Below are 26,982 nucleotides of genomic sequence, written 5' to 3' on the forward strand. Positions count from 1 at the left end.
CTCTGGGTGCACCACTGATGGTTCATATTTTGTTCTTCCTAACTCAGAAAAAGCCACTACCATATGTGGCAAAACTAGTCACTTTATCTATATTATCATCTATCTATCTGTTCCCTTCTGCCATACGGCCAGGGGAGGGTAGCTATATATGCTACCATACTAGGGAGATGATTATGAGCAAGGTGGTTTCCCGTTGCCTTCCTTGCCGTAAGTATTTTTTATGACTGTAACCTGTGTGTTCATGGGGCCGGTTTGCCTGCTTGCGGGATGAAAAACCCCAGATAAACTGGCGGAAAAAACCCTACTGTCTACGCCCAAGACCGGCTAACTTGGCTATGGCTGAGGAAGATCCTTGAGCTCCTCACGTCTCCGACGGGAATCGAACCTAGGACACTCCTTCCCCAGGCATATGGTTGCGAAGCGCTAAGCCACTAGGTTAACCGTACGGACTATATTATCATGACCATATTAAACTCAGTGTCATTTATCATGTCACATGGTAGGAGATGATTTACTTTGGTCATCTATGCAGAGATGAGAGAAGGATTATGCCAGGAAATTGGACAAGTACAGTCATCCCTAGACTTACGTCCGTGATTCCATAAGGGAATAAATAACATTTTCGGCTATATATAGATGACCTGAATCAAAAGCGCATACCCCTTAGCACTGTGACTATAACTGCTAAGGCACTAAGTCTCTTCAACATGTTCAAGGAGAAAGCAGAACCTGATTATGACTACAAATTCAACGCTTCTTCCTGTTGGTTCAGATTCAAGCGGAGTTTTGCGCTGCATAATGTGAAAATGTATGGCAATGTGCAAGTGCTAAGAAGGCTGCCAAGTAGTTTGTGGAAAAATTGAATAAAATTATTATGGAGGAAAATTATTTGACAGAGCAATTATTTAATATGGATGAGACGTCCTTGTTTCAGAAAAAAAATGCCCGAGTGGACATTCATCCACAAAAAGCTGAAATCTATACCTAGTTTCAAAGCTCTTAATGCCCATATTACGATTCTGTTACGGGTAATGTGGCTGGATATATAAACTGAAACCATTTGTGATATGGCAGTGAGAGTCCACGAATATCTTCAAAAACTACTGGTGATCATTATCGGAGCAATAAGAAGTCATGGATTACTCAAAAATTGTTTGAGGATGCCTTAATCAACTGTTATGAGAGTAAAATAAAAAGCTATTGTGTGAAAGAAAATATAGAATTTAAAGTTTTATTAATTCTAGATAACGCACTCCAGGTCATCCGTCTTGCAAGTCTTATAACGGTGACCTTCACCAAGTTCAAGATCATGTTTCTGCCTCCAAACACTACTTAACTGATCGAACCGATGGATCAGGGAGTTCTTGCAGTTTTAAGGCTTATTATCTACGGACAACTTTTTCACAAGCCACTTCTGCCGCTGAAGGAAATGACCAGAGTCTCATGCAATTCTGGAAAACATTCAATATTTATCATGCTATTAAAAATATTGCTGTGGCTTGGGACGAAGTGACCTCTCAATGTATGAGTGGAATATGGAAAAAGACATTAAAAAGGTGTATATTATTTCTGGGAAAACTCTCATTAATTCTCCCAAATTGCCTACCCCCCCCCCTCCACACACTCAATAGTTTTTGGACATCGCATAAAGAAGAAAAGTCGCAACACCCAGAAAAAGGTATGTGTAAATTTCTCTTCCTTATGCTACATATACGTTTTGGTAAACTTACATTTACAATGCCCTAAGAATCCGTGAGTAAATAGCCAATGACATTTAAACAGGGGCACTCCTAAACTGAAGCAGGCAAAATAGCCGTAATTATAATACATTAAAAAGGTTTGTGCATGAATTTGGAAGTTTGTAATAGTGGGCCTAGCAAAAAATCTGAATCTCGAAGTGAATGATGATGACATAATTCAACTCATAGAAAGTTCCCCTGAAGAGTTGATCAACGAAGAATTGGTCGAACTGGAGGAACAACTGTTGCAGAAGAGGAAAAACGAGAAAAGGAAGAGGTGAAAAGAGAAACGAGAGGTAGTTAAACAATTCACAGTGAAGGGTCTTGCAGAACATTGTAGTTAGCGATGTTCTCAAAATGGTTGAAGACATGGATCCCAATGTTGAATGCTACTTATTAGTAGAAACGAAAGTACATGACACGTTTGCTTGCTATGAACAAATTTATGATGAAAAGAAGAGGAATAAGCAAAGCACATTGGAATAGTGGCAGTAACACACAGTACAGTTTTATAAGGTTTAAAAATTAAAATGACAGTATACTTATTAAGGTTAAGTCCCTAACCCCTATAACTCTGTTGATTTAATGTATCGACTTACATCCTGCTGGATGGAACGGAACCCAGACATAAGTCGAGGCATGACTGTACTGTAAAAGTGGTACCACCTGCAGAGGGGGGGGGGTGAAAGCACACAAGCAGAAATTATGCTCAATGGTCTTTTGCTAGGGACCAGAAAGCAAGACTGCCATTTGAACTGAAGATTTCAGCTACTGAACTCTTTCAAGGCCCACAATTTGGATTTGCTGATGGCTGTTTTGCTTTTGTTAAATGCTTCAGTGTAGACTGACTATGATGTTGGAATTCTTGTCGTAGGCCAATTATGATGCTGAACTTTTTTTAAATTCAGCTATTGTTAAACCATGGCTTGGAAAGTGGGAAGGATTTTGAATAGAGTAGAGAATGAAGTCCTTCATTTACAAGAATAAATTTTTGTAACCCACTCAGAGCAGAAGCAGTAGAACCACATGGAGGACAAGTAGAAGTGTTGGAGGACATCCCATGTGGCATGTTATAGTGCCAATAAAATTACGAGCGATTGCAGAGAGGACTTCTATGGGAGATAAAACTCTGCAGAAGATTATGATCTGAGTTAAATGGAAGGGGAGAGGGGTGGAACCTTTACAGTATACAAGGAAAGAGAACTGGTTAAGAAAAGTTGAAAGATTTGCATCAGATCACTGATCTATATAACTAATATTTAAGGAATTGACAGCGTATACTAGAAATATAGATTAAATAAACTTTAATATATACTTTCCGATATTTCGGCGAACGTCACATTGCCATCTCTTTAGGCTTTATTATTAGATCGTTCCACTTACCTCCCCATTGATTACAATCCCACCAACTCACAAATTAGAAAACTCCATAGGCTCCTTAAGAAGGTCACTTCTTGGCCTGTGGAGATTACCAACAGACTAAAACCCTATAACTCTAGACCCCCCCCACCCACATATATGGGCTCCCAAAAATACACAAAGAAAATGTGCCATTACGTCCCATAGTGGATGGCATTGATTCCCCCACTTACAAACTAGCCAAGCATTTAGCCAAAGCGCTCTCACACTATACTGGCAATACACCATCACACATAAAAAACTCAGCCCACTTCAAAGCCAGTATAGAAAACCTTACACTCCAACATAATGACATAATGGTCAGTTTTGATGTCTCCTCCCTATTCACGAATGTCCCCCTCAAAGAAACCTTAGAGCTAATCCAAGCTAAATTTCCTCCCGATATCTCAGCCCTATTTCAGTTTACAATGAACTCAGGCTATTTCGTTTGGCAGGAAAAATTCTACAAACAGATAGAGGGGACAGCCATGGGTTCACCACTTTCCCCACCGTTGGCCAACTTCTTCATGGAGATGTTTGAAGAGAAAGCCTTAAACTCAGCCCCACAAAAACCTACCATATAGCTTCGCTACGTTGATGATGTTTTCGCTATTTGGCCACATGGCCCGGATTCACTCCTCTCCTTCCTAACACACTTGAACAACCAACACCCTAGAATCAAATTCACCCTGGAAAAAGAGGAAAACAATAACCTCCCCTTCCTAGACACACTAGTCACCCGCCAACCTGATGGAACCTTGGTTTTCTCAGTTTATAGAAAACCCACCCATACAGGCAGATACATTCACCAACAATCCCACCCCCCCCTCACAACAATATGGAGTTATTAAAACATTATTCAACAGGGCAAAAATAATCTGTTGTAATGATCAAGCCCTAACCACTGAACTAAATCACATCCGTGACACTTTCTCAGCCAATGGCTACCCCCCCCCCCCAAAAGAATCCAAAAAAATACTTAACCCAGTTATCCACAACCCACCACCCCCTCCCCTTCACAAAAAAGATTACTCTAAATCTATCACGATTCCCTACATCAGAGGCACCTCGGAAAAAATCAATAAAATCCTAAAAAAACATGACTTGACCACTTGTTACAGACCACATAGAAAACTGGCATCCCTTATCCGCTCCACCAAAGACCAACCACTTCCCCTAGACCTACCTGGTGTATACCAGGCCCCTTGCAGCTGTAAACTGTCCTACTTTGGCCAAACAGGCAGGACAGCAAATATCAGAATCTCAGAACACAAGGATTACATCCGATTTTACCAGTACAGCCACTCTGGGCTTGCAGACCACGCTCTGGATACTTGCCACAGAATAAGATGGAAGAAAGCCACAGTAATACACCGCAGCAAGTTCAAGTATGAAAGACTATTCATGGAATCAGCCTCGGCCCTTAGGAACATGCCAAACCTCAACAAATTTGGATGCATGAAACTGCCCCAAATTTGGGAAACTTTTATCAGAAGAACTTCAGCCCAAAGGCCAAGAACTACCAATATAGCCCGCCAGGGGGCACCATCAGGACTTTAGGAAACGCTAGCCTCAGTCTCATTTGCTGTTATTAGCACTTGTGTGCACGTGTCTTGTAGTAAGTTCCCAAGAAGATGGCAATGCGACGTTCGCCGAAATATCGGAAAGTATATATTAAAGTTTATTTAATCTATATTTCTAGTATACGCTGTCAATTCCTTAAATATTAGTTATCATGTTTAACCAGCGTATAAGCCTCTCAACAAGAATAATCACTGATCTAATGCAAATTTTCCAGATTCCTTTGAGCTTGGCTAGCAGAAATGGAAAAAGTGAAGCCAGCTGGGGGTTACGGATATTCATTGTGGTCACCTATGAAGATGGTTTCATTGTTTGAGTTATTAGACTTCAAAAAATCACTATGATAAGAGATCACAGTGATTTTCAGAATTTGGCAAGCAGTAAGTACATAAGATGAATATTACTAAACGGTACAAGAAAATCTTAAGCCAGAGACAAAAATAGTGCATTCTGTGGTAAGCAATATCAATGCCACCCATCATCATCAAATTACTGATGTGTGCCCTCATGAAAAAGTTATACCATTACTAACTTCTGAACAATTTTCTATTCTTTGTGTGGAGGGTGGTTGAACCTTGGAATGCATTGCCTGAGAGAGTGGTTGGAGTGGGAATGGTCAATGAGTTCAAGGAGTGGAATGATAAACTTTGCGTTTCCTAAAAATGGACTTCCACGATGAGTCTTTTGACTCCATGGAGGCCTGGATAATAATAATAATAAATTAATCTGTTATCTATCGAGACTCCAATATCAGTTCTTATATTTCTCTTCTAAAGCACGTTTTACTGCATCAATCCACATAACTCTTGGCCTTTTTCCTGCAAACCTGGAAAAGAACACTTGTTTCTTTTCCAGGTTCCCCCCCTCCCCCATTCAGTTTAAGTGACCAAACCATCTGAGATAAGCTCTGCTAACACATTCCTCAATGCTAACAATGGCAAGGTCATTCCTAACATTCTCATTTTTAATATTGCCATCTGTTCCCTCTAATAACATTTATCAGGACTCTCATATATGTGGTCTCCAGTCTTTGATTAAATCTTATTTCTAGCCCAGCTCTCAACTTTATACGTTAAAACCGGTTTGGTCATCTCTACAGATAATTTATTCTGTAGAGATGACCAAGGTAAATCGTTTACCATGTGACAAATGATAAGTGACACTGAGTGTAATAGGTCATGATAATATAGATAGTTAAAGCAACTAGTTTTGCCACACATAGTAAGGCCACCATTAAACACTGGGAAAAAATAAAAAAAAAATAATAATAATTTGGAGACTCATCTGGCCTTTATAGATTATGACAAAGCTTTTGATAAAATACACAGAGAAAAACTGTGGAATACAAGATGTGTACCACATTGATGGAACTCTACTCAAGGAAATAAATGAAGCTAGTGATTTGGAGGTGGTAATAGACAGAGAATTGAAAATTAGAGGACATATTGCTGGGGTTGCCAAGGTAGCTCATAAGATTACTTGGTTATAGAACACACTAACAACCACAAATAAGAAAGTTGTTATTTCTCTTTATAAGACCTGATGTGAGGTCTTATTTATTTTTTTTGAAATAACAACTTATGTAAGTGATGTTAAAGATACCAAGCAATTTTAAACCTGGTGTACTCCATTTTTTCAAAGTAAGCAAACCAACAAAATGTCAAGTTTGCGCCGGCAATTTATGCAAGACTAGCTGATCCCACAGGTAGTGCAAGACCAAGGCAACTCGTGGTAAAGGTGGAGCAAGCTCTGATCACTAATCTTAATACTTACCCTTAATGCCAAAACACATCTCCAAGAAGGGGATGTATGATGTTTTGTATTAAAGGCAAGGGGCCACTACCCAGACCGGTTTCGACCTTTATTGAGGTCTCATCAGTGGGAGCCAGGCTAGAAATGCCAAGATTTAGTAATTATTATTTTTATTATTATTATTAAACAAGACCTCATGGAGTCAAAGACTCATCTAGGAGGTCCTTTTATCTCACACACATCTCATCATATCGGGTCTTAAACACATTCAAACTCCTTGCAGACACCACACTCTCAGGCAAGGCATTCCAATCATTCACAACTCTGCACGAAAAAAACCTGCCTCTCACTCCCCTACTCACACCCTCTTTATACAGTTTCCAGGGATGACCTCTGGTTCTCCCCTGATCTCCCACTATTCGCTGTAGAACTTCTCCACCATTGATCCTATAACAACCCCTTACCAACTTGTAGGTCTCTATCATATCTCCCCTCTTCCTTCTCTCCACTAGACTCTGCAAATTACATCTTTTCAATCTTTCCTCATACTCGACATTCCAGAGGTCAGAAACTACCTTAGTCAGTCGCCTTTGGACCCTTTCCAACATCTCTTCATCCTTCTGAAAACCAGGTGACCAAATCTGGGCACAATAGTCCATGTGTGGCCTAATCAAAGCCTTATACAATGGAACAAGAATCTCCCTACTTCTACACGTCAGTGTCCTCCTCATCATTCCCAGAAGTCTTGTAATGCAGAGCTTGTAAGTATTTTACCAAAACAAGTTACCATAAGGTGTTATAACCTTATTAAATAAAAATCTCAGGAGGAGATATAGATGTAGAAAGTATTTTTAACTTGGGTATAGTTATGTTCAAGATACCAAGCAAAACCAGTCTGGGTAGTGGCCCCTTGCCTTTAATACAAAACATCATACATCCCCTTCTTGGAGATGTGTTTTGGCATTAAGGGTAAATATTAAGATTAGTGATCAGAGCTTGCCCCACCTTTACCACGAGTTGCCTTGGTCTTGCACTACCTGTGGGATCAGCTAGTCTCGCATAAATTACAGGCGCAAACTTGACATTTTGTCGGTTTGCTTACTTGGAAAAAATGGAGTAAAACCAGGTTTAAAATTGCTTGGTATCTTTAACATAACTATACCCAAGTTAAAAATACTTTCTACATATGTAAGTGATACTGGTGAGATGTAGAATGAGACAGATAGAAATGTTTAAAAACTTATAGAAATTGTGGAAGATTCTTTCTTGTATATTATGGAGCTGTGACTTGGAGATTGAATAAGATTGATAATAGGAGACAATGTTTTTGTTCAACTGAGGAGTATATCTAGGGAGAGATGGTTTAATTTCTGTGAGTGTTTCTATGTTCCATATTATTATATTAAATAATATTATTATGCTAATAAAAATTTTATTTTCATATATTTGGATGCCAGCGAAGTTGGTCGATTGGTAAAGCCTCTGCTATTAATCGCTCGCAAAAACTTAATCAAGTTTGAGCGTGGTTAGTAGTTGGAAGGGGATCAATCGTTCAATTTAATTTAAAACACTCACAGAAATTAAATCGTTCGATTTAATTTCTGTGAGTGTTTCTATGTTCCATATTATTATATTAAATAATATTATTATGCTAATAAAAATTTTATTTTCATATATTTGGATGCCAGCGAAGTTGGTCGATTGGTAAAGCCTCTGCTATTAATCGCTCGCAAAAACTTAATCAAGTTTGAGCGTGGTTAGTAGTTGGAAGGGGATCAATCGTTCAATAGTGTTGGCACACTCTCCCGCGATGAGTCTTTGGACTCCCTGGAGGTGTCGCATAATAATAATATATTTCGATGTGTGGAGTGAGTTTGAGGGAAGATTGGATTTGTATAAGAGTGATGGCCTACCCCTGAATGCGTTTGGTATCAGGAGTCTGGAAAAATTAATAACTGGTATGAGACCTAACACAGGGAAACTAAATTATAAAGGCAGGAATGGTGTGAATGTGAGTGTAAGAGCAACAATTGTATATAACTGTGTTAATGAAGGGAATAGGCTTTGTCATGGAAATGCTGACGAGACGAGAATGATTTCGGATTTGTGTTCGTCCAGTTCGGACCCAAAATGTGTGCAAAGATGTCTACATGTGTAAGGCATTAGTTAAGAATAGAGATCTGCAAGTTGTCCAACTGTGTCAGGCAGACTGCAAACAAGAATATACAAAAGAACATGCAGGTAGATTATTATGTCTCTACACGAATGATAGGGGTATCAAAAACAAAGGGAGAGAGTTTGTTGCCTTAGTCAATATGTTGCGACCTCAAATTGTAGGAATTAGTGAGACCTGGTTATCAGACTCAGACCTACTAACTGGTATCGAGTGTTATGGGTACAGTATTTTTAGGAAGGATAGAGTGGATAGGAGAGGAGGGGTGTGCTGCTAATGATATTTGATGACTTAAATCCAGTTAGAGTTGAGACCTATGAATTTAGTAATACTACTAACAATATTCCATGTGGCAGTGAGTTTGATACCATCTGGTGTGAGGTGGAATCTAACAAGACAAATTATATAGTGAGGTATTATTACAGACCTGGTGAATCGATTGCTGGTGATGAAGAAATGCATTACCAAATAGAAAAGGTAAGCACGAAAAGAGTAATCATAACGGGAGACTTTAATTACCCAAATATTGATTGGGTAGCAGTAGAATCTCATGAGAAGAATGAAAATGCATTTACTGAGCTGTTGCAGGACAACTTCCTCAAGCAGCATGTGACAGAAGGAACTCTAAGTCAAAGAGTTTTAGATTTGATTAGAGTGTCAGAGGGTGTTTCAGTTAAAGACGTAACTATTCTGCCTCCAGTTAGTGACAGTGATCACGATACTCACTTGGGAAGTGACTAAGTTTATGAATGTTCCATTCAGAAAAGGTTACATGCTGAATTACAAAGCAGGATTTTATGACAACTGAGGTGTATACTGAGTTCAGTGGAATGGGATCAGTTGCTGGATGGAAAGAATATCGACAGTGCACGGGAAGCATTTAAACAATACTTAAATGATGTGATATCAGAATGTGTCCCGAGAGTTCAAAGAATAAATAGAGTAGGAGTCAAATGGATGTGTGATCTTAAGTAAGAGATTCGTAAGAAAAGGACGATGTGGAAGGAATAGTCACAACTGCTGTATGGAAAGCAAAGTCTGAGTATGAAAAGAAACTGGCTCTGTGTGCTAAAGACAACTTACAAAAATTCTATCGATATGCTGCAAGTAAAAGAAAGAATGAATATGAAAGAATATAACTCTTCTAAATCCAGATGGCATGAGGGTTACAGAAGCAGAAGAGGTTGTTCAGTTAATGAGTGCTCATTTCATTAAAAGCTATCAACCTGGTGAATGCAACATTGAGCTCACTGTTACCTCTTCACTAGATGAAGAAACGCAGGTGTGTGAGGCCAAGGTATTAGAGCTGATGCACAAACTGAATAAGAATTCAACAATAGGGACTGATGGAATATCAGCACATGTGCTAAAAGAGTGTTCAGCTGAACTGGCCATTCCTTTGACCAGGATGTTTAATATGAGTCTCAGAACAGGGAAGATTTTGCAGGAATGGAAGGAATGTATGGCAATTTCATTGCACAAAGGTAGTGCAAAGACCGATATATCCAACTATCGACCAATTAGTATCTCAGGAATGGTGGTGAAGAGTTTGAAAAAGTTGGTTAGGGCCCACATTCAGAAATGGGTTGACAGTGAATCTCTACTTTGCAATGACAAACATGAGTTTACTAAGGGAAGGTCATGTTTTAGCAACTTGCTCACATTCTATAACAATCTTATCATTGAAAGAGACAAGGGGAATGGCTACACCATGATACTTTTGGATTTTGCTAAGGCTTTTCACAGAATACAGCATAGTAGGCTGCTGCCATAAATTGGAGAAAATGGGTTTGTGTTATACAATATTAGCATGGATAAGAGGATGGCTGACTGACAGATATTAAAAAGTGGTATACGGGGGTTCTGAGTCTGCAAGGTTTAAGGTAACAAGTGATGTACCACAAGGTCCACTGTTATTCAATCTGTACATTAATGATATTGGGATAGATTTGACAAGTGACATAGAGTTATTTGCTGATGATGCAAAGATAGGTAGGGCAATCAGAAATGCTGCTGATATGCACTCTTTGCAGAATAATTTGAATAGGCTGGAATTGTGGGCATGGGAAAATGGATGTCAGTTCAATGTCAGTAAATGTAAAGTCATTCACTTTGGCATGATTAGATATCCAATGTCGTATTATATTGGTGGGATTAGGCTAGAAGAAGCTGATGAGGCTAGGGATCTTGGAGTGTTAATAGATAAGAAGTTGAAGTTTAGGGGCCATGTGGCAAAGACTGCAAATACAACTCAAAGATAGTTGCAATGCTGAAACGAACATTCACATGTAAAGATAAGGATGTTATTTTGCCTCTTTACAAGTTCTTGATAAGACCACACTTGGACTATTGTGCGCAGGTCTGGTCTCCTAGTTTCCATTGTGATTCTGATATATTGAAGAGAGTACAAAGGAGAGTGTTAAAAATTATATCAGGATTGTGGAATGCTGATTATGAATACAGATTGAGAATTTGTAAGCTGCGGACACTAACAAACAGGAGAAAGAGGGGTGATATGATTCAAACTTACAAACTTCTGAAAGGATCATAAAGGATTTCAATTGATGGAGGATGAGGAAAGGAGAGGGCATCCTTGGAAGCTGAGAATGAAGGCTGCCAAGAAGGGTGTGAGTTAGATTTTTCTCTCAGAGGGTGGTGTGTGATTGGAATGGATTGCCAGTGAATGTTGTGAGTGCAAGCAGTGTGAATGAATTCAAGAATAAGTATGATAGCTGGTGTGTGTAGTATGTTACCTCCCTCGATGAGTCTCTGACTCCTTGGAAGTCTCTCTAAATAATAATAACAAAAAAAAAAAAACAAGGATATCCATTACATTTGGCACAAGCTATACAAAGTTTATATAAAGATACAAAAATACAGTTAATAAATTAACAGACGAGATTCAAATTAATCGAGGTTGTTAGAATGTAGCTTCTCTCCAATTCTATTTAATATATATATTAGATTATTAAAATATGGAAAACAATATAAACACGATATCTGGTTAACCAGGAGGACTGTTATCAATACAATGCTGTATGCAGATGACTAGATTACATTACAAGACAATGAAGATGACCTTCAAAATTCAAAAATCAGTTTATGAACGAAACAAAATAAAACAAAAGTTGTGGTATTTAAAGGTCGAGATCATGTTAGATCAAAAATAGTCATTGAAAATAAATAATAGAACAGGTGACCCAGTTTAATTATTTAGGCTGCATAATATATCTAAATGATATAGATGAAAAATTTTAAAAAATTCAGAAAATCTGTGAAACAATTTAGAGGAAGCTGAATAAAAAAAAAACGAGACAAGAAACTCAACTAAAATTTTATAAAGTAATGGCCACTCCCACTCTATTATATGGTTCAGAAACATGGACTGTTAAAAGAAAGATAAAAGTAAAATACAACCTGCAGAAATTAGATTTTTAAGTGCAATTTAAGGATGCACAAAAAACTGGGCTACATAAAGAAAAAAAATGAAGACATCAGAAGAGAGCTAGATATTTATAACGTAAATGAAAAGATCAAGGAATACAGAAAGAAATGGAGAGAGAGAGACCCAAACTATCCACACAATATCTATCATACCTCTTATATGACCAAGTAAGTATTCAAACACAGATTACATAAACCACAATAAAGTTATACTAAATAAATCAATACCGTGCCTTTTGAAAAGGACAAAATAGACTGGAAAAACAAATTCTCTACAAAAAGAACAAAAACATGCAGATCAAAGCAGCAGTATGAGAATCTCATTCATCATCTTAATTTATAGTTGAACAAAATTATTGTAATTAGTTAAAAGGTTTTGTCATCCTGACTTTACTAATACTCAATGAGAAATATAATCCATCAATAGTGGCATAGGTAGCATACAGAGGCAGAGGTGACACACACACTTGTCTGTGTTTCATATACTTAACACAGAATGATTAAAATTTGTCTTGGCCTACCATCGATGATGTTGACAGAATAATGTAATTAAATCCTGGGCTTAATCATTAAAGCTATTTTGGATATTTCCAAGTGTCAGAAATACTTAAAAGCCTCAATGTGCATGCAATAAACTGATCAAATATCATCCTGTTGGAAGAAGCAAGAAAGTAAAAATTGTTGGTTTACTACCCAGATACGACAGTACTCAGTTAAAAAGGAGGGCGAAGATCACAAATGATTTATTGCGCAGGCTGTGTAGAAGATATGGATGCGAGTTTTTAGATGTGTGGGGGTATGTTTGATGGCAGAAAAGACTTGTATTAGAAGGATGGCCTGCACCACTTGAATTCATTTGGCATCAGAAGCCTGGAGAAATTACTTCCTGGTATGAGACCTAACGCAGAGTCAAGGAAACTAGATTATCAAGAGAGGAATGGAAAAAAATGTGTGTGAAAGTTCAGCTGAGGTATGCAAACGTGATCAAGATATGAATGTCTTTGAAGATTGTTATGTATGTGGCGAAAGGATGGAAAAATATGCTTTCGGTTTGAACGTTTTAAGTATGTCTGAGGAGGGAAAAGAGAAAATTCTAGAACAAGACCAAATAGACTGAATATCTAATTATAAGAATAGGCTAAGTGGTAATTTATTATGTCTATACACAAATGCCAGGAGCATTAGAAACAACGGGGTTGAGTTTGTTGCTTTACTGAATACGACCTGGCCTAAGATTGTTGGCATTAGTGAAACCTGGCTATCAGAATCAGATATGGAAAGTGGGATCAAATATAATGGGTATACTATTTTTAAAATGACAGAAGAGACAGGAGAGGAGAAGGAGTGCTACTAATGATATCAGATGACTTAAGTCCAGTTAGGGTAGAAACAAAAAAAAAAAATGATGGTAACAACCTCCCATGTAGTGGTGAGTTTGAGTCTATCTGGTGTGAAGTGGAGGTTAACAAAATGAAATATATGGTGGGTGTTGCTACAGACCTGGTGGCTCAGTTGCAGGGGACACGAAATACATCGCCAATTTAGCATTATGGGTACCAAACGAATGATCATTGTGGGTGACTTTAATTTTCCAAACATTGATTGGATAGAAGAGAAATCTCATGATAAGAAATAAGAGGAATTTATTGAATTGTTGTGAGACAACTTTCTCAAGCAGCATGTGAAAGAATGAACTCTAGGTCAAAGAGTATTGGATTTTCTCATAGCATCAAAAAGGGTCTCTGTCAAGAACATGGCTATTTTACCACCAATTGGTGACAGTGATCATGACTTTCTTGGGAGGTATTATTATTTTGACACCTCCAAAGAGTCCGAAGACTCATCGCGGGAGGACACCTACAACTGTCTCAACCACTACACTGAACCTCTACTACGAATCATCTCCATTAATGCCATCTACCACCCACCTCCACCACAATTGGTATTCTATGTCTGTAAATTGTGTGTGTTCTGAAGGGCCGATTTGTCTGTATGTGGGATGAAAAACGTGAAAAACCCGCATACAGACGTATCTAATTGTAGTGATGCTCCGATTAAAATAGGTTAAATGCTGAACTACAAAGCAGGAAATTATGATCATATCTTTGGTCCCATGGTATCAGTTACTGAATGGGAAAAATGTGAGTAATGCATGGGAATTTTTGAAAAAGTGCTTAAATGAGGCGGTATCTGAATGTATCCCTAGTGTTCGAAGAATAAATAGGTTGGGAGTGAAATGGATGTCCAACCTTATTAAGCAAGAAATCCACAAGAAGAAGATGATGTGGAAAGAATATCGTGAGAATAAAAGTGAGAGGAGTTATGAAATATATAAAGCTCAGGCCAGAAAAGAAACAAGTATTGTGAGGAATGCTAAATCAGAGTATGAAAAGAAATAAGTTGGCCATGCAAGCTAAAGGCAATCCAAAAGAATTTTATCGTTAAGCCGCAAGTAAAAGAGAGACTGAATGTAGAAGAATAACTTTATTGAATACAGATGGTACTCTAGTGTCAGAATCTAATGAGATTGTTCAGTTAATGAGTGCTCACTTCAACTAAATCAACCAGGTATGTGTGATATGGTGCACAGTGCTAGTGCTACATTGGATGAAGAGTTAGAGGTTGAAGAGCTCTTGCATAACCTGGATAAGAATTTGTCTATAGAGACAGATGGAATATCAGCCCATTTGCTAAAAGAATGTTCAGCCAAATTGGATACACCTTTTATATGTTTGTATAACTTGAGTCTCAGCTCAGGAATGATACAACAGGAATCGAAGGAACGCATGATAGGTCCATTGTACAAGGGGGGGGTTTGCAAAAATTGATGTGTCTAACTACCGACCTATCAGTATCTCTGGTGTGGTAGTGAAGATTTTAGAGAAGTTGGTAAGAACTTATATACAGAAATGGGTAGACAAACATGCTATACTCTGCAGGGAACAGCATGGGCTTACTAAAGGAAGGTCATGTTTTAGCAATTTGTTCATATTTTATAACAATGTTATGGCCGAGTTGGATAAAGGGAATGGATACAATATGATAATGTTGGATTTTTCTAAGCATTTGATAGGATACCCACACGAAAGGCTGTTGCATATATAATCAACTATGGTAACATTGATTGGAAGGAGGACAGGACACATGGGAAGAAGGAATTGGATTTTATGCGATTATTAAGGGATACTATCTGCGACAGCATGTAATGGAAAATACTAAGGGTTAGAGAGCTTGACCTAGTAATTGCATCTGAGAATTTGGCCTGCAATAAATATGACCACGTTGCCACCAATTGGTGAGAGAGAGAGATCATAGGGTCTTGACTTGGGAGGTGGCTAAAGGTGTAGAAGTTACAATTAAGACAGAGTACATGTGGAATTATCAGACTGGTAAGTATGACACACCTACGAGTTTGATTAGTTCAGTGCCATGGCATGTAAAACTGCATAGGCTAGATGTTGATAGTGCATAGGAGGCGGTTAGGAAGTGTTTGCATGAGGCAATGACTGACTGTATACTTAGAGTTCGAATAATAAATCAAATAGGGGTTAAATGGATGAATACCACCATTAAGCTTGAGCTGCAAAAAAAAGAAACAACTATGGAGGGAATTTAAGGAGAAAGGTGACCGGCAGGCACATGAACGGTATAAAGCACAAGCCAGAAGGGTAACGAGCGTGGTAAGAAAGGCAAAAACAGATTATGAAAGAACATTAGCCATGCAAGCTAAAGAGAATCCCAAAAGTTTTTCGATATGTTGCAAGTAAAAGAAAATATGTATATGGCAGAATGATTTTAAAGAATGCAGGGAGGTAACCGAATCAGTTGATATAGTTGAATTACTGAGCGAGCACTTTGCAAAAATATATCATCCAGGTGATATATTTTTGCAAATATATCACCTCAATGTCAATACATCTGTGGGATTGGATTGTATACCAGCTCGTGTCGTACGTGAAGCAGCTAAAGAATTGTCAGTGCCCTTGACCATTTTGTTTAATTTGAGTCTCGGGTCTGGGTTAGTCCCGAGGGGGTGGAAAGAGGGGAAAATAGTTCCACTGCATAGAGGAGGTTCCAAGACTGCTGTTGTAAATTACCGACCGATTAGCATATCAAGAATCGTTGTCAAGGTTTTGAAGAAATTAGTTCAGAGAAAAATACAGGACTGGATAGATGAAAATGGGATACCATGGGGGATAACATGGTTTTGTGAAAGGTAGATCATGCCTCAGTAACTTGCTCACGTTTTATAAAACAGTGACGGCTGAACTGGATAAGGGTAATGGATTTACAGTGATTCTACTGGACCTTGCTAAGGCCTTTGACAGGAATACCACATGGAATTCTAATCAGTAAACTGCAGCATATGGGGATGGATATAGGGTTGGTGAGATGGATAGGAGGGTGGTTGATGGAGAGATATTAGAGCGGTTTATTCAGGAGTAGAGTCCAAAAGACGGCTTGTGACTAATGGTGTGCCGCAGGGTTCTGTTCTTGGACCACTACTTTTCAATTTGTTCATTAACGATATAGGAAAGGATCTGAGAGGAAGTGTTCACTTGTTTGCTGATGATGCAAAGATGTGCACTCACTATTGGGTAGAGCAATAGTGAGTGCACACAATGTCAAATTTTTGAAAGATTTGGAGTTTGGAGGACTGGGCTAAGGAAAATGGATGTCATTTTAATGTGGCAAAGTATAAGGTTATGCATTTTGGGGTGAAAAGATTAGCAGCAGTATATCACATTGGTGGAACCGTACTCCAGGAGATTGATGAGGCCAGGGATTTGGGAGTGTTGGTGGATAGGGAATTGAAGTTTAGGGGGAACATTGCAAAAGTGGCTAAATCAGCTCATCAAATCACTTGGTTGCCTGAAAAATACTTTAACAGGCAGAGGCAAACAAGTTATTGTTCCTCTGTATTGAGCCTTGATAAAACCCCATCTAGACTACTGTGCCCAGATATGAGCGCCAGGGTTTCTTCTTGATGGGGAGGAGGTGGAGAAGATCCAGAGGCGAGTGACCAAGATGATAGCAGGTCTGTGGAATAAACCTTATGAGAATAGGTTGAAGATTTGTGGGTTGCAAAAATTGGTTGATAGGCAGAAAAGGGGTGATATGATTGAGACATTCAAATTACTGAAGGGTTTCTATAAGATTAATTCAGAAGATATTTTTGAGAATATGACTGGTGGTGGTGGGAGAACTAGGGGCCATACATGGAAGCTGGGCAAGAATGTGGTTAGCAAGGGTGTTAGAGCTAGATTTTTTAGTTGGAGAGTGGTGAATGAGTGGAATAAGCCCAGATTCTGTTGTGTGTGCTATGACTGTGAATGAGTTCAAGGCAAGGTATGATAGATACTGTGTGAATGTCGAATAGTTGTTCTTGACATGATGTTAGGGCCTCCCTCGATGAGTCTATCGACTCCTTGGAGTTGCCCGAAATAATAATAAACTCGACTTGGATCAGGGGATGGTTGACAGACAGATATCAAAAAGTGGCATACAGTGGATGTGAATTTGCCAGATTTCAGTCCTTGGGCCATTATTGTTTAACCTATACATTAATTACATCAGGAAGGATCTAACATCAGATGTGCAATTGTTTGCCAATGATGCAAAGATAGGCAGGGCAAATAGGGATGCTACTGATATTCAGCAATTACAAAATTATTTGAATATACTGGAAATTTGGGCAAGCAAAAATGGCTGTCAGTTTAATGTTAGTAAGTGTCAAGTTATGCACTTTGGCATGATTAGAGTTCCAGTGGCATATTATATTAGCAGGGTTATGCTACAAGAAACTGAAGAGGCAAGGGATCTTGGCGTATTGGTGGATAGCAATTTAAAGTTCAAAGGTCACATAGCAAAAGTTGCAAATACAACTCAGAGGATAATTGCGATGTTGAAGCGAACCTTGACGTAAAGATAAGGAGGTCATTTTGCATCTTTATAAGGCTTTCATAAGACCATATCTGGATTACTGTACACAGATTTGGTCTCCTGGGTTCCATGGGGAAAACGAGGCTGTGGAAAGGGTGCAAAGAAGATTTGCAAAAGACTATATCTGGATTATGAGATTTAGATGATGAGGACAGATTGTATGTGGATTGCAGACTCTGGTTAACAGGAGAAAGAGGGGGTGATATGATAGAGGTTTCTAAAACTTTTGAATGGGTGTTATAGGATATCAACTGATGAAAATTTTCATTATATGGAAGGTGAGAAGAGAACATGGGGGCATCCATGGAAGTTAAATTTATCTGCAGTCAAGAAAGGGGTAAGAGCTAGGTTGTCACTTTATCACAGAATGCAAGTAAATTACTGAAACAGAACCTACCATTTACAAATCCATGCTGACCATCATAAAGAATGCCATGTCCATCAAACCAATTCTGTATTCTATTCCTTACCAATCTCTCCAACACCTTGATCACAACTGCAGTTATATAGACTGACCTATAATTGGAGACTTCTGCCTTAGAACCATGCTTGTGGAGTGGTACTATTTTGCCTCTTTTCCACTCCTTAGGGGCCCTACCCACTGCAAGACTTTAATTAAATAACCAGGTCAAGGGCATAATCAATTCTGGTGCAGATTCCTTAAGCATATATGGTGATATGTCATCCATTCTCACAGCATTATTCACATCTAACCCAACCAACATCTGATACACCTCTGTTTCTTTCACTTCCAATTCTCCTGATACTTGCCACTCTTCTATGTATTGTACCGAATCATTTATACCAGTACGATATACGTTGATAAAATGCTCGTTCAATAATTCCACTATATCCTTTGCAGCTGTTAGTCTGTTGCCTTGACTATCCACCAATTTTAGTCTGCCATAATTATTCGTCCTCTTGCTTGCCATGTAGCGGAAAAATTCCCTTAAGTTAACTTTGGTCTGACCAGCCAATTTCCTCTTATACTGCACCTTTTCTTTCTTTACCATGCTTGTCACCTTTCTAGCCTGCACCTTATCCATAGAAAAAAAATATCTAGCAGCACAATATAAGTATTTATATTATCCAATTAATCATGAATGAGCAATTAACTTAAGTCAAAAAGTTTACTGCTGTTCCAAACAAATGAACTATAGTACTTTTTTTTTTTATATATCATTCCAGTGAGCAGCAAATGTGAAAGATCAAGTTAGATAAAAGTAGTAACCAAGAACTTGTGATTTCTTTAAAAAAAAAACTACAGGGGTCATCCAACAAAGTGTTAAACTAAATTATTAATCTACAAACTGTGACACTACAAATAATCACTGAAATTTTCATATTAGACATTAATTATATGCATACTTTGACAATATCACCTAAAAAAATCTGGCAGTATCTTCTAATATAACACTGCTTGCAAAACTAATGAATTTTCTGCAGAGTAATATGCTACCAAATTATATTATAATCTGAATAATTTACAAATAACATTCAATACTACAGTTATGATTATGAAAAAAAGATATTAAAGTAAAATAAAAATGTGCTTTTTTTTAAATCTTAATCACCTCTTCCTCAATGACAAGTCTGATAAAGGAATTCCAAATGCACACACATGTAGTATAAACAGATATTTGCATATCACCACCACTCAATTTCCAGCTACAGAGAAAATAAACATTCAATAATTTGTCACTCATCTCTAACTTAATTATAATAATACATGCAGCTTGAATTTTATATATGTGATTTTCTCTTTTAAAATGCTAGCCTCTTTATTAAACTATCTTTGTCTCCCTCTCTCAATTTTCGTTTGAATCTCGATGTCAGGTTTTCGCTTTCTTTTACCAGAGAAACAGAAGGTCGAGGCAACTGTGTCCTTGGTGTAGGATGAGGTTTATTTGAAAAATAAGGCATCTGCAAAGCATCACTGCATGAGCAACGATTTAGGGGATTCAAGACTAGCAATTTACTAATTAAATCCAGTAAGTCATCTCCTGCTGCTGTAAATATATTGTTTAATGGTGTTCCAATGCAAGGCTTAAACTGCACATAATGTGGAAGATGTGTTAAACCAGGCCAATCTTTCTCTGTTGGAGTGCCCAATGCCTGAAATATTTTGTCTAACTGGTCAAGATCAGACTCTCCTGGCAAAAATGGAATCCTAAGCAGAAGTTCCGCTAGAATGCAACCTACTGCCCATATATCCACACCAGTACCATAAATGCGGGCGCCGAATAAAAGTTCCGGTGCTCGATACCAGCGAGTTACTACTTGGTGTGTATAAGTTCTATTGGGAGAGCCAAAAAATTTCGCTAAACCAAAGTCGGCTAATTTAAGTACTCCACTTTCATTAATTAATAAATTATTGGGTTTCAAATCACGATGAAGAATCCAGTTGATATGGAGATATTCCAATCCCTGCAGTGTCATCATTATATAAGCTTTAATGTTCCCAGGCGCCAGGACAACATTCGTATCTTTAATAATCACCTCCAAGTCTGTTTCCATAAAATCAAATACCAAAGATACATTGGATCGATGTCCAAAGACGTCAAGAAGTCCAATGATATTCGGATGAGATAGTTCTTGCAGTAATTTTATTTCCCTAAGAGCTGTTCTGTTGATTCCATCCTGAACTTCGGCCATTGATCCCAACTTGATCTTCTTAACTGCAACAATAAGTCCTGATTTCACATCTTTAGCCTTGTATACGGTAGCAAACTGTCCTTCTCCTAAAAACTGTAACTTTTCGTATCGCTTTTGTTTATCTTCTACTTCAACCATATTAACTTAATAAAGCCCGAAGACAATAAATATTTCAAACCGCGATTACAGCATCAAAGTCAAAATAATCTGCAAACACATACCATCTTCCCGATCGAAACTGTACATGACACACTACGCCACACAAACAAATTTTATGTATTCTATGCATCTATTTTATGCATTCTAGTTTCGTTGCTTGTAGACGGATAGACGAAGGATTAAGTATATGGTGGCTGTATCGAATGGAATGCCCTCACACGAAGGTGTCACATTATAATCTACATAACTATAATGGAAATTAAAAATTGGAAGAATTCTGTATAGAATTCTTCTATATTCAGTTATTTTACCAGAATAATCAGATTCGGAATCAATAAGAATTTGAAGGACTTTGAATTATAAAATGAAAGCGGGAGAAAACCACAAAAAAACTGTTATTTATTTATTGTCATTATTAAATTAAAAGATTTAACAGTTTAATCGTATTCCTTTCGTTTATGTGCACGATAAAAAAAAAAAAAAAAATCAACGTATACAGAAGAGAATAAGCAAATTCGTCGAGTGCCGAAAGAAGTATAAATGAAAATTATTTGAAAAGAAAGAACGCGGCTGTTCTTTCAGCCGTGTTCAGTAATTTAATCAATTTGAACATGACCTCTCTTTCCGTAAGGCGCGTGGGTTTTTTGCTTGCTCAATAATTTTTTCAAAAATTGTTGAATTAAGTGAGGCATGGCTGAAAAATATCCATAGAAGAAGATAGTATATAAAATCTCGGAAATGACGAGGGAATTGGGCTAAAAAGTAGATGAAGGTTGTTTCGCTCATATTTGGTGTAAAATTGGGTTTCTCAAAACAGTCATCATGAGTAGAAGGTTGTAGGTTTGACGACATTAATAATAATAATAATAATAATAATAATAATAATAATAATAATAATAATATTATTATTATTATTATTATTATTATTATTATTATTATTATTATTATTATTATTATTATTATTATTATTATTATTATTATTATTCCTGACACCTCCAAGGAGTCCGAAGACTCATCGTGGGAGGACATCTACAACTATCTCAACTGATACAACTGCCTAAACCACTAGCCCGAACCTCTACTACGAATCATCTCCATCAACCGCCCACCTCCACCACCACTCCAACTAGTATTCTATGTCTGTAAATTGCTGTGTTCTGAAGGGCCGATTTGTCTGTATGCGGGATGAAAAATCCGAGTTTCCGGCAGAAAAAACCCTGCTGCCGAAATAAATGAAACCAATTGTTTAGTAGCATATTCATAGATTTGAATGTATATCTGTATCTTGCTAATGCATATGGTGACGAATCAAATCAATAAAATAAAAATATATCATCCAAAGCGTTTTATTTTCAAGGTAAGTGGGCAAAACCCTTTAAACCAGTGGTGTAGCTAGTGCTTTTGCCGCCCACGGCGATCCATGAGTTTGCCGCCCCTCTCAATACACACCAAAAATACTACAAAGAGTAAAAACGACGTATAGGGAAATAAATGAAAACGTCATATTTATTTTTGAAGCAAAACATTAATTTCAACATTCTAAAATGTTAATTTTCTTGCTTTTTTGTTAGGAAAATCGTCGATGACATTGGCGAAGTCTATTTCATAATAACTTAGCTAATTCTTAGTCAACTGTATTTAGAAAAAATCCTCTTACAACTAGCAACACTTACAACAATTGTGAAGAAAATTCGCAGTAGTATTACAATCTTTGGAAATGAGTTCTCGAGACTGTAATTTAGAATTAACTGCACAAGTTCAAAACGGTTCAAAGTGCCACCCAGGGCGGACCGTCCCCTACTCACCTCTTCAGCTACGCCTCTGCTTTTAACCCTAAGTTTTGAAAATAGATGGGAAGCTATCTCCATATTATCCATTACCAGTAACCCAATTAAACATGTCAAGAAATTATATTCCTATATAATGCCTATATGAGAACTCTTTGGAAGCATGTTTGACTTCATTCTATGCTAAATGTTTCATTGGTTTTGAATCGCAGATTAAAACAGTTGCAGGAGACCTTGTGAAGATTGGAAGAAATCTAGGTTTGAATCACTGGATTTCGCCAATCTTCGAGAATTAATGAATTAACACTCATTTCAATTTTCTTAAAGGTAAAGCTCTCCTTGAGGAGCAATGTGCATATGAGGAAGAGCACGAAAACTTAAAAGCAAATGATAGTAAAGCGTCTCTAAAACTTTTTCAGTTGAGTTTCTAGATTAAGTTTGGGAAGGTAATAAATGATTCCGATTGCAATTATGAATGAAGATCACAATGTTAGGAGCTGCATTAAGGTGCAAAAGAACTTTCCAAAATACTATTGGACGCTACACAAACATTTAAAGGAAAAAAGAGAGGAAGAAATACACTGCTTGGAAAGAGGTCAATGGGTCCCCCCCCCCCATGGACAAGGTAAATCGCGCCAAGTAACGAGTCACGTGTTTGCGCCGGTAGAAATTGGAGGAATATGATGCTCCAAGTGAGTGCAACTGTGGCCAGGATGAAACAGCTGGGAGAAGAGAACTGACGGAGGTTGAAAGGTGTTGCGACAGAATGCAATGTTGCAGGTCTATCTGTTCAGCAAATTGTTTACAAATTAGGCCATAGCAGGTCAAAAATCATTCATACTATATTGAGATGGAAGCGCAGGAAGTCATTTCAAATACTACCGAGAGTGGGAGACCCACCACACTCACCCAACGTCACCGTAGGATGTTCTTCTTCTTCAATTGTCATTTCCTAGAAGGAGGTTGGCAACCATGTCATGAAACCTTTTCTTTCTTTTGCTGCTCTGAAACATTTATCGTAATTCAAGCCAATCAAGTTCTTAATCTCTTCAAACCACATTTTCCTGGATCTACCCCTACTTCTTTTTTCATCTAGTTTCCAGTCTAATATTAATTCCTGAATGCCATCTTGTCTAGCCAGATGACCAAAAAAATTTAAGTTTTCATTCTTTAATAATTTTCATTAATGTTCTTTTCATTTTTTAAAAAAAATATCAACTAACGCCTTTTATTCCCTAATAGGGAGTAGGAGATGCCTTTATACCTTATCTAGCTTTCGGAGACTGAGTGGGCAGTTCAATCTCCACCGGTAGCCAATCAGAGATAGCTGGCACATGTCTATCACTAATTATAGCAGCCGCAGATGAAGAGGCTGGAAAACAAGTGCTGCCATATCTTGGTACCTAACCCTAAAAAGATATGTCACTATCTGAAATAATGTGGGTACTATGGTCGATTTTCTTGAGTTTACGGGATGAAAAACCCGAGTTTCCAGGAGGAAAAACCCTTTGCTTTCTTCAAAACATCTTCGTTTTTCAGTTTCTCTGTCCATGTTATTTTCAACATTCTTCTGATCGTCCACATTTTGAAAAGGCTTCTAATTTTTTTCTCTGCTTCTTTATTTAGAGTCCAAGTTTCACTGTTGTAGAGAAGGCTTGGCCAAATTTATTCATCTTTTTCTTGTGTCTATATTAATGTCCCTTAATGTTAGAAGAGTTTTCATAATAATAAAAGCTTTTTTGCTATTTCTAGTCTTCTTTTTATTCCTTTAAGGGTATTTCCTCCATCTATAAATATGTGTCCGAAGTATATAAAAGGCTGTACCTCTTCAGTTTCTTTTGGTTAACAATTATTATTATTATTATTATTATTATTATAGGGATAGGGCGCTGTGTAGGCATACAAATGGTTGCATGGTTTGTATCGCTGGTACAGTTTTTATACTTAAATGTGGTTCAAACTCCTGTTAATTTAAAAGTGTCACAAAGTAACTCTTCTTGTCACGCTGAAGACAGTGATATATAATTCATCGAAATCGACCAAGTGAAACCCAAATTTTGAGTGTGCTGAAAATTTGAGCAGAGTTCACCGTGGTCACCAACGAGCATAGAACAAAGGACGTCGCCATCTTTACAGTTGTCCAAAGGAAGAAAGGTGAGCCATGAAGTGTAACAAGTGCCTGAAGGAATTATCGTCCAACGGAAATCATATAACCTGCAGGAAATGCCATAGGAATCTTCACTTTACATGTTCCGGAGTCTCAGAAACAACATGGCAACGCAAATCCAATGCCAAACGAGAGGAATGGAAGTGCCTCTACTGCAGAGAGAACAAACAAACGCTGCCACCCACGACGCAACTGATTATGCCAGAGGCAGAATCTGACGTTGAACTGAAGAGACAAAAAAATACCGGTGAGTCTTATAATTTGATTTGCCATAGGAGATCTGCAGGTGATGCCATAGGAATCTTCACTTTACATGTTCCGGAGTCTCAGAAACAACATGGCAACGCGAATCCAATGCCAAACGAGAGGAATGGAAATGCCTCTACTGCAGAGAGAACAAAGAAACGCTGCCACCCACGACGCAACTGATGGCAGAGGTAGAATCGGACGATGAACTGAAGAGAAAAAAATACCGGTGAGTCTTATAATTTGATTTCTGTAAATTTATTACTATAAAAAGGTTTAGAAAAGATACAAGCCAGCCTGGTAGATCTTGTACAAGAACTATTTGATAAAAAGAATAAACAAATAACAAAACAAATTAGTGAATATGAAGAGTTTGTTAAATTTAATAATTCAAAAGTCGAAGAAGTCTTACAAACGGTAAAAGACATTAAAACCAGCATTAACGCACTAACTGTGAGGCAGCACAAATTGATAAACGACACATCGGAACTCCATCAAGAATTTAATTCCCTGAAACGACAATACGAAGTTTTGAACAACATAAAAATGACCTGGACATAAACGGTCTTCCAGAAACTGAATCCACAGAAAATCTCAGAGACAGGTTTTAAAGTTAGGCCATGCAATTGACATCCCCCCTACAGCAAATGATATTCAGACCATAAATCGGTTTCCCGGGAAGAACAAAAAACAAGGCTCGCCACGACCCGAACCAGTCATAGTTCGTCTAACAAGCAAGGCTACAAGGGACAATCTCATTAAAGCCAGCAGACTGAAAAATCCAGTAGTCCAGGATTTAAATGCATCGCAAGAAAATGCGCCAATCTTTCTATCTGAGTATTTAACATCTTTCAATCAGAATCTTTTGAACCAAGCAAGAAAAGATAAAACAGAAAACAGTACCAATTTTTATGGATCAAAGATGGCAAAATATTCTTGAGAAAGTCACATACTTCAAAGTCTATACAAATAAAAAGCTCGGAAGATATAGATAGCTTGCCAGAGTGAAAGAAAAAAAAAGACTCCAACTTAGTTCAATAAGAAGATTCCAACACAACAAATATGAATGTGAACCATCAGATAGATGTAATTACACCAGAATACATCAGTAATTGTACTTTTGAATCGCTTGAAACATGGAAACAACATACAGTACAAGCGAGATGTCTCTCAATCTTGCATATTAACATCGGAAGCATCCGAAAACATTGGTTATTGTTACAGGCTTATCTGAGGAATTACACTGATGAGCCTGTGTAGCTCAGTGGATGTGGCGTTTGCACACCACCGCGCTAGGCCGCACGAAGGAAGTCTTGGTTTCGAGTCTAGTCGGCGACTAGAGGAAATTTTTCTAAGCCTTTTTCGACCGGTTCCCGAGTTAGTCGATCTCTGGCACGGGCAAGCAGGTTTTTCCTCCCGGAAACTCGGGTTTTTCGTCCTGTAAACTCAAGAAAATCGACCGTAGAACCCACATTATTTCAGACATTAAATATATTGTGTTAGGGTTAGAGACCACGAGATGGCGGCACATTTGAGCCGTCTCTCTTCACTGCGTACCGCTTAATTAGTGATAGCCTTGGGCCATCTGTCTCTGATTGGGTACCAGTGGAGATTGAATTGCCCACTCAGTCTCCAAAAGTTAGATAGGGCTAAATGGCCTCGCCTACTCTCGTATATACGGGAATAAAAAAGGCGTTAGCTGATTTTTTTTTTTTTATTCTAACAGAAGCATCCATAACCAATGACGAAGCGACTGCTTTCCAATTTCCAGGCTTCCAACAACATAGATCATGCCGCCAAACAAAAAGAGGTGGTGGAATATTAATATTTATCAAACAAAATTTAATAGCAAAAGAAACAGCCTATCAGTTTGAGCGTGCTGAAATCCTTTGCATCGAAATTACTAATACCACCAATAGACAGCATCCCATAATACTA

General features: G+C 37.9%; 1 protein-coding gene across 1 annotated transcript in view; it reads right to left on the minus strand.

The window, feature by feature from the left end:
* The window catches only part of Cdk7 (Cyclin-dependent kinase 7), a 32,478-nt gene extending 11,426 nt beyond the window's left edge, over positions 1–21,052 (minus strand). Inside the window, exon 1 of the mRNA XM_090411995.1 lies at positions 19,605–21,052. Within this exon, the coding sequence (XP_090268121.1) occupies positions 19,795–20,823 (1,029 nt within the window). The 5' untranslated portion in view covers positions 20,824–21,052 and the 3' untranslated portion in view covers positions 19,605–19,794. The remainder of the gene's footprint in view (positions 1–19,604) is intronic.
* Positions 21,053–26,982: the final 5,930 nt, after the last annotated feature.

This window comes from Typopeltis vanoorti, chromosome 22 (assembly GCF_054136105.1).
Source record: "Typopeltis vanoorti isolate ZY-2024b chromosome 22, IOZ_Tvanoo_1.0, whole genome shotgun sequence".
Classification (NCBI taxonomy): Eukaryota; Metazoa; Arthropoda; class Arachnida; order Uropygi; family Thelyphonidae; genus Typopeltis; species Typopeltis vanoorti.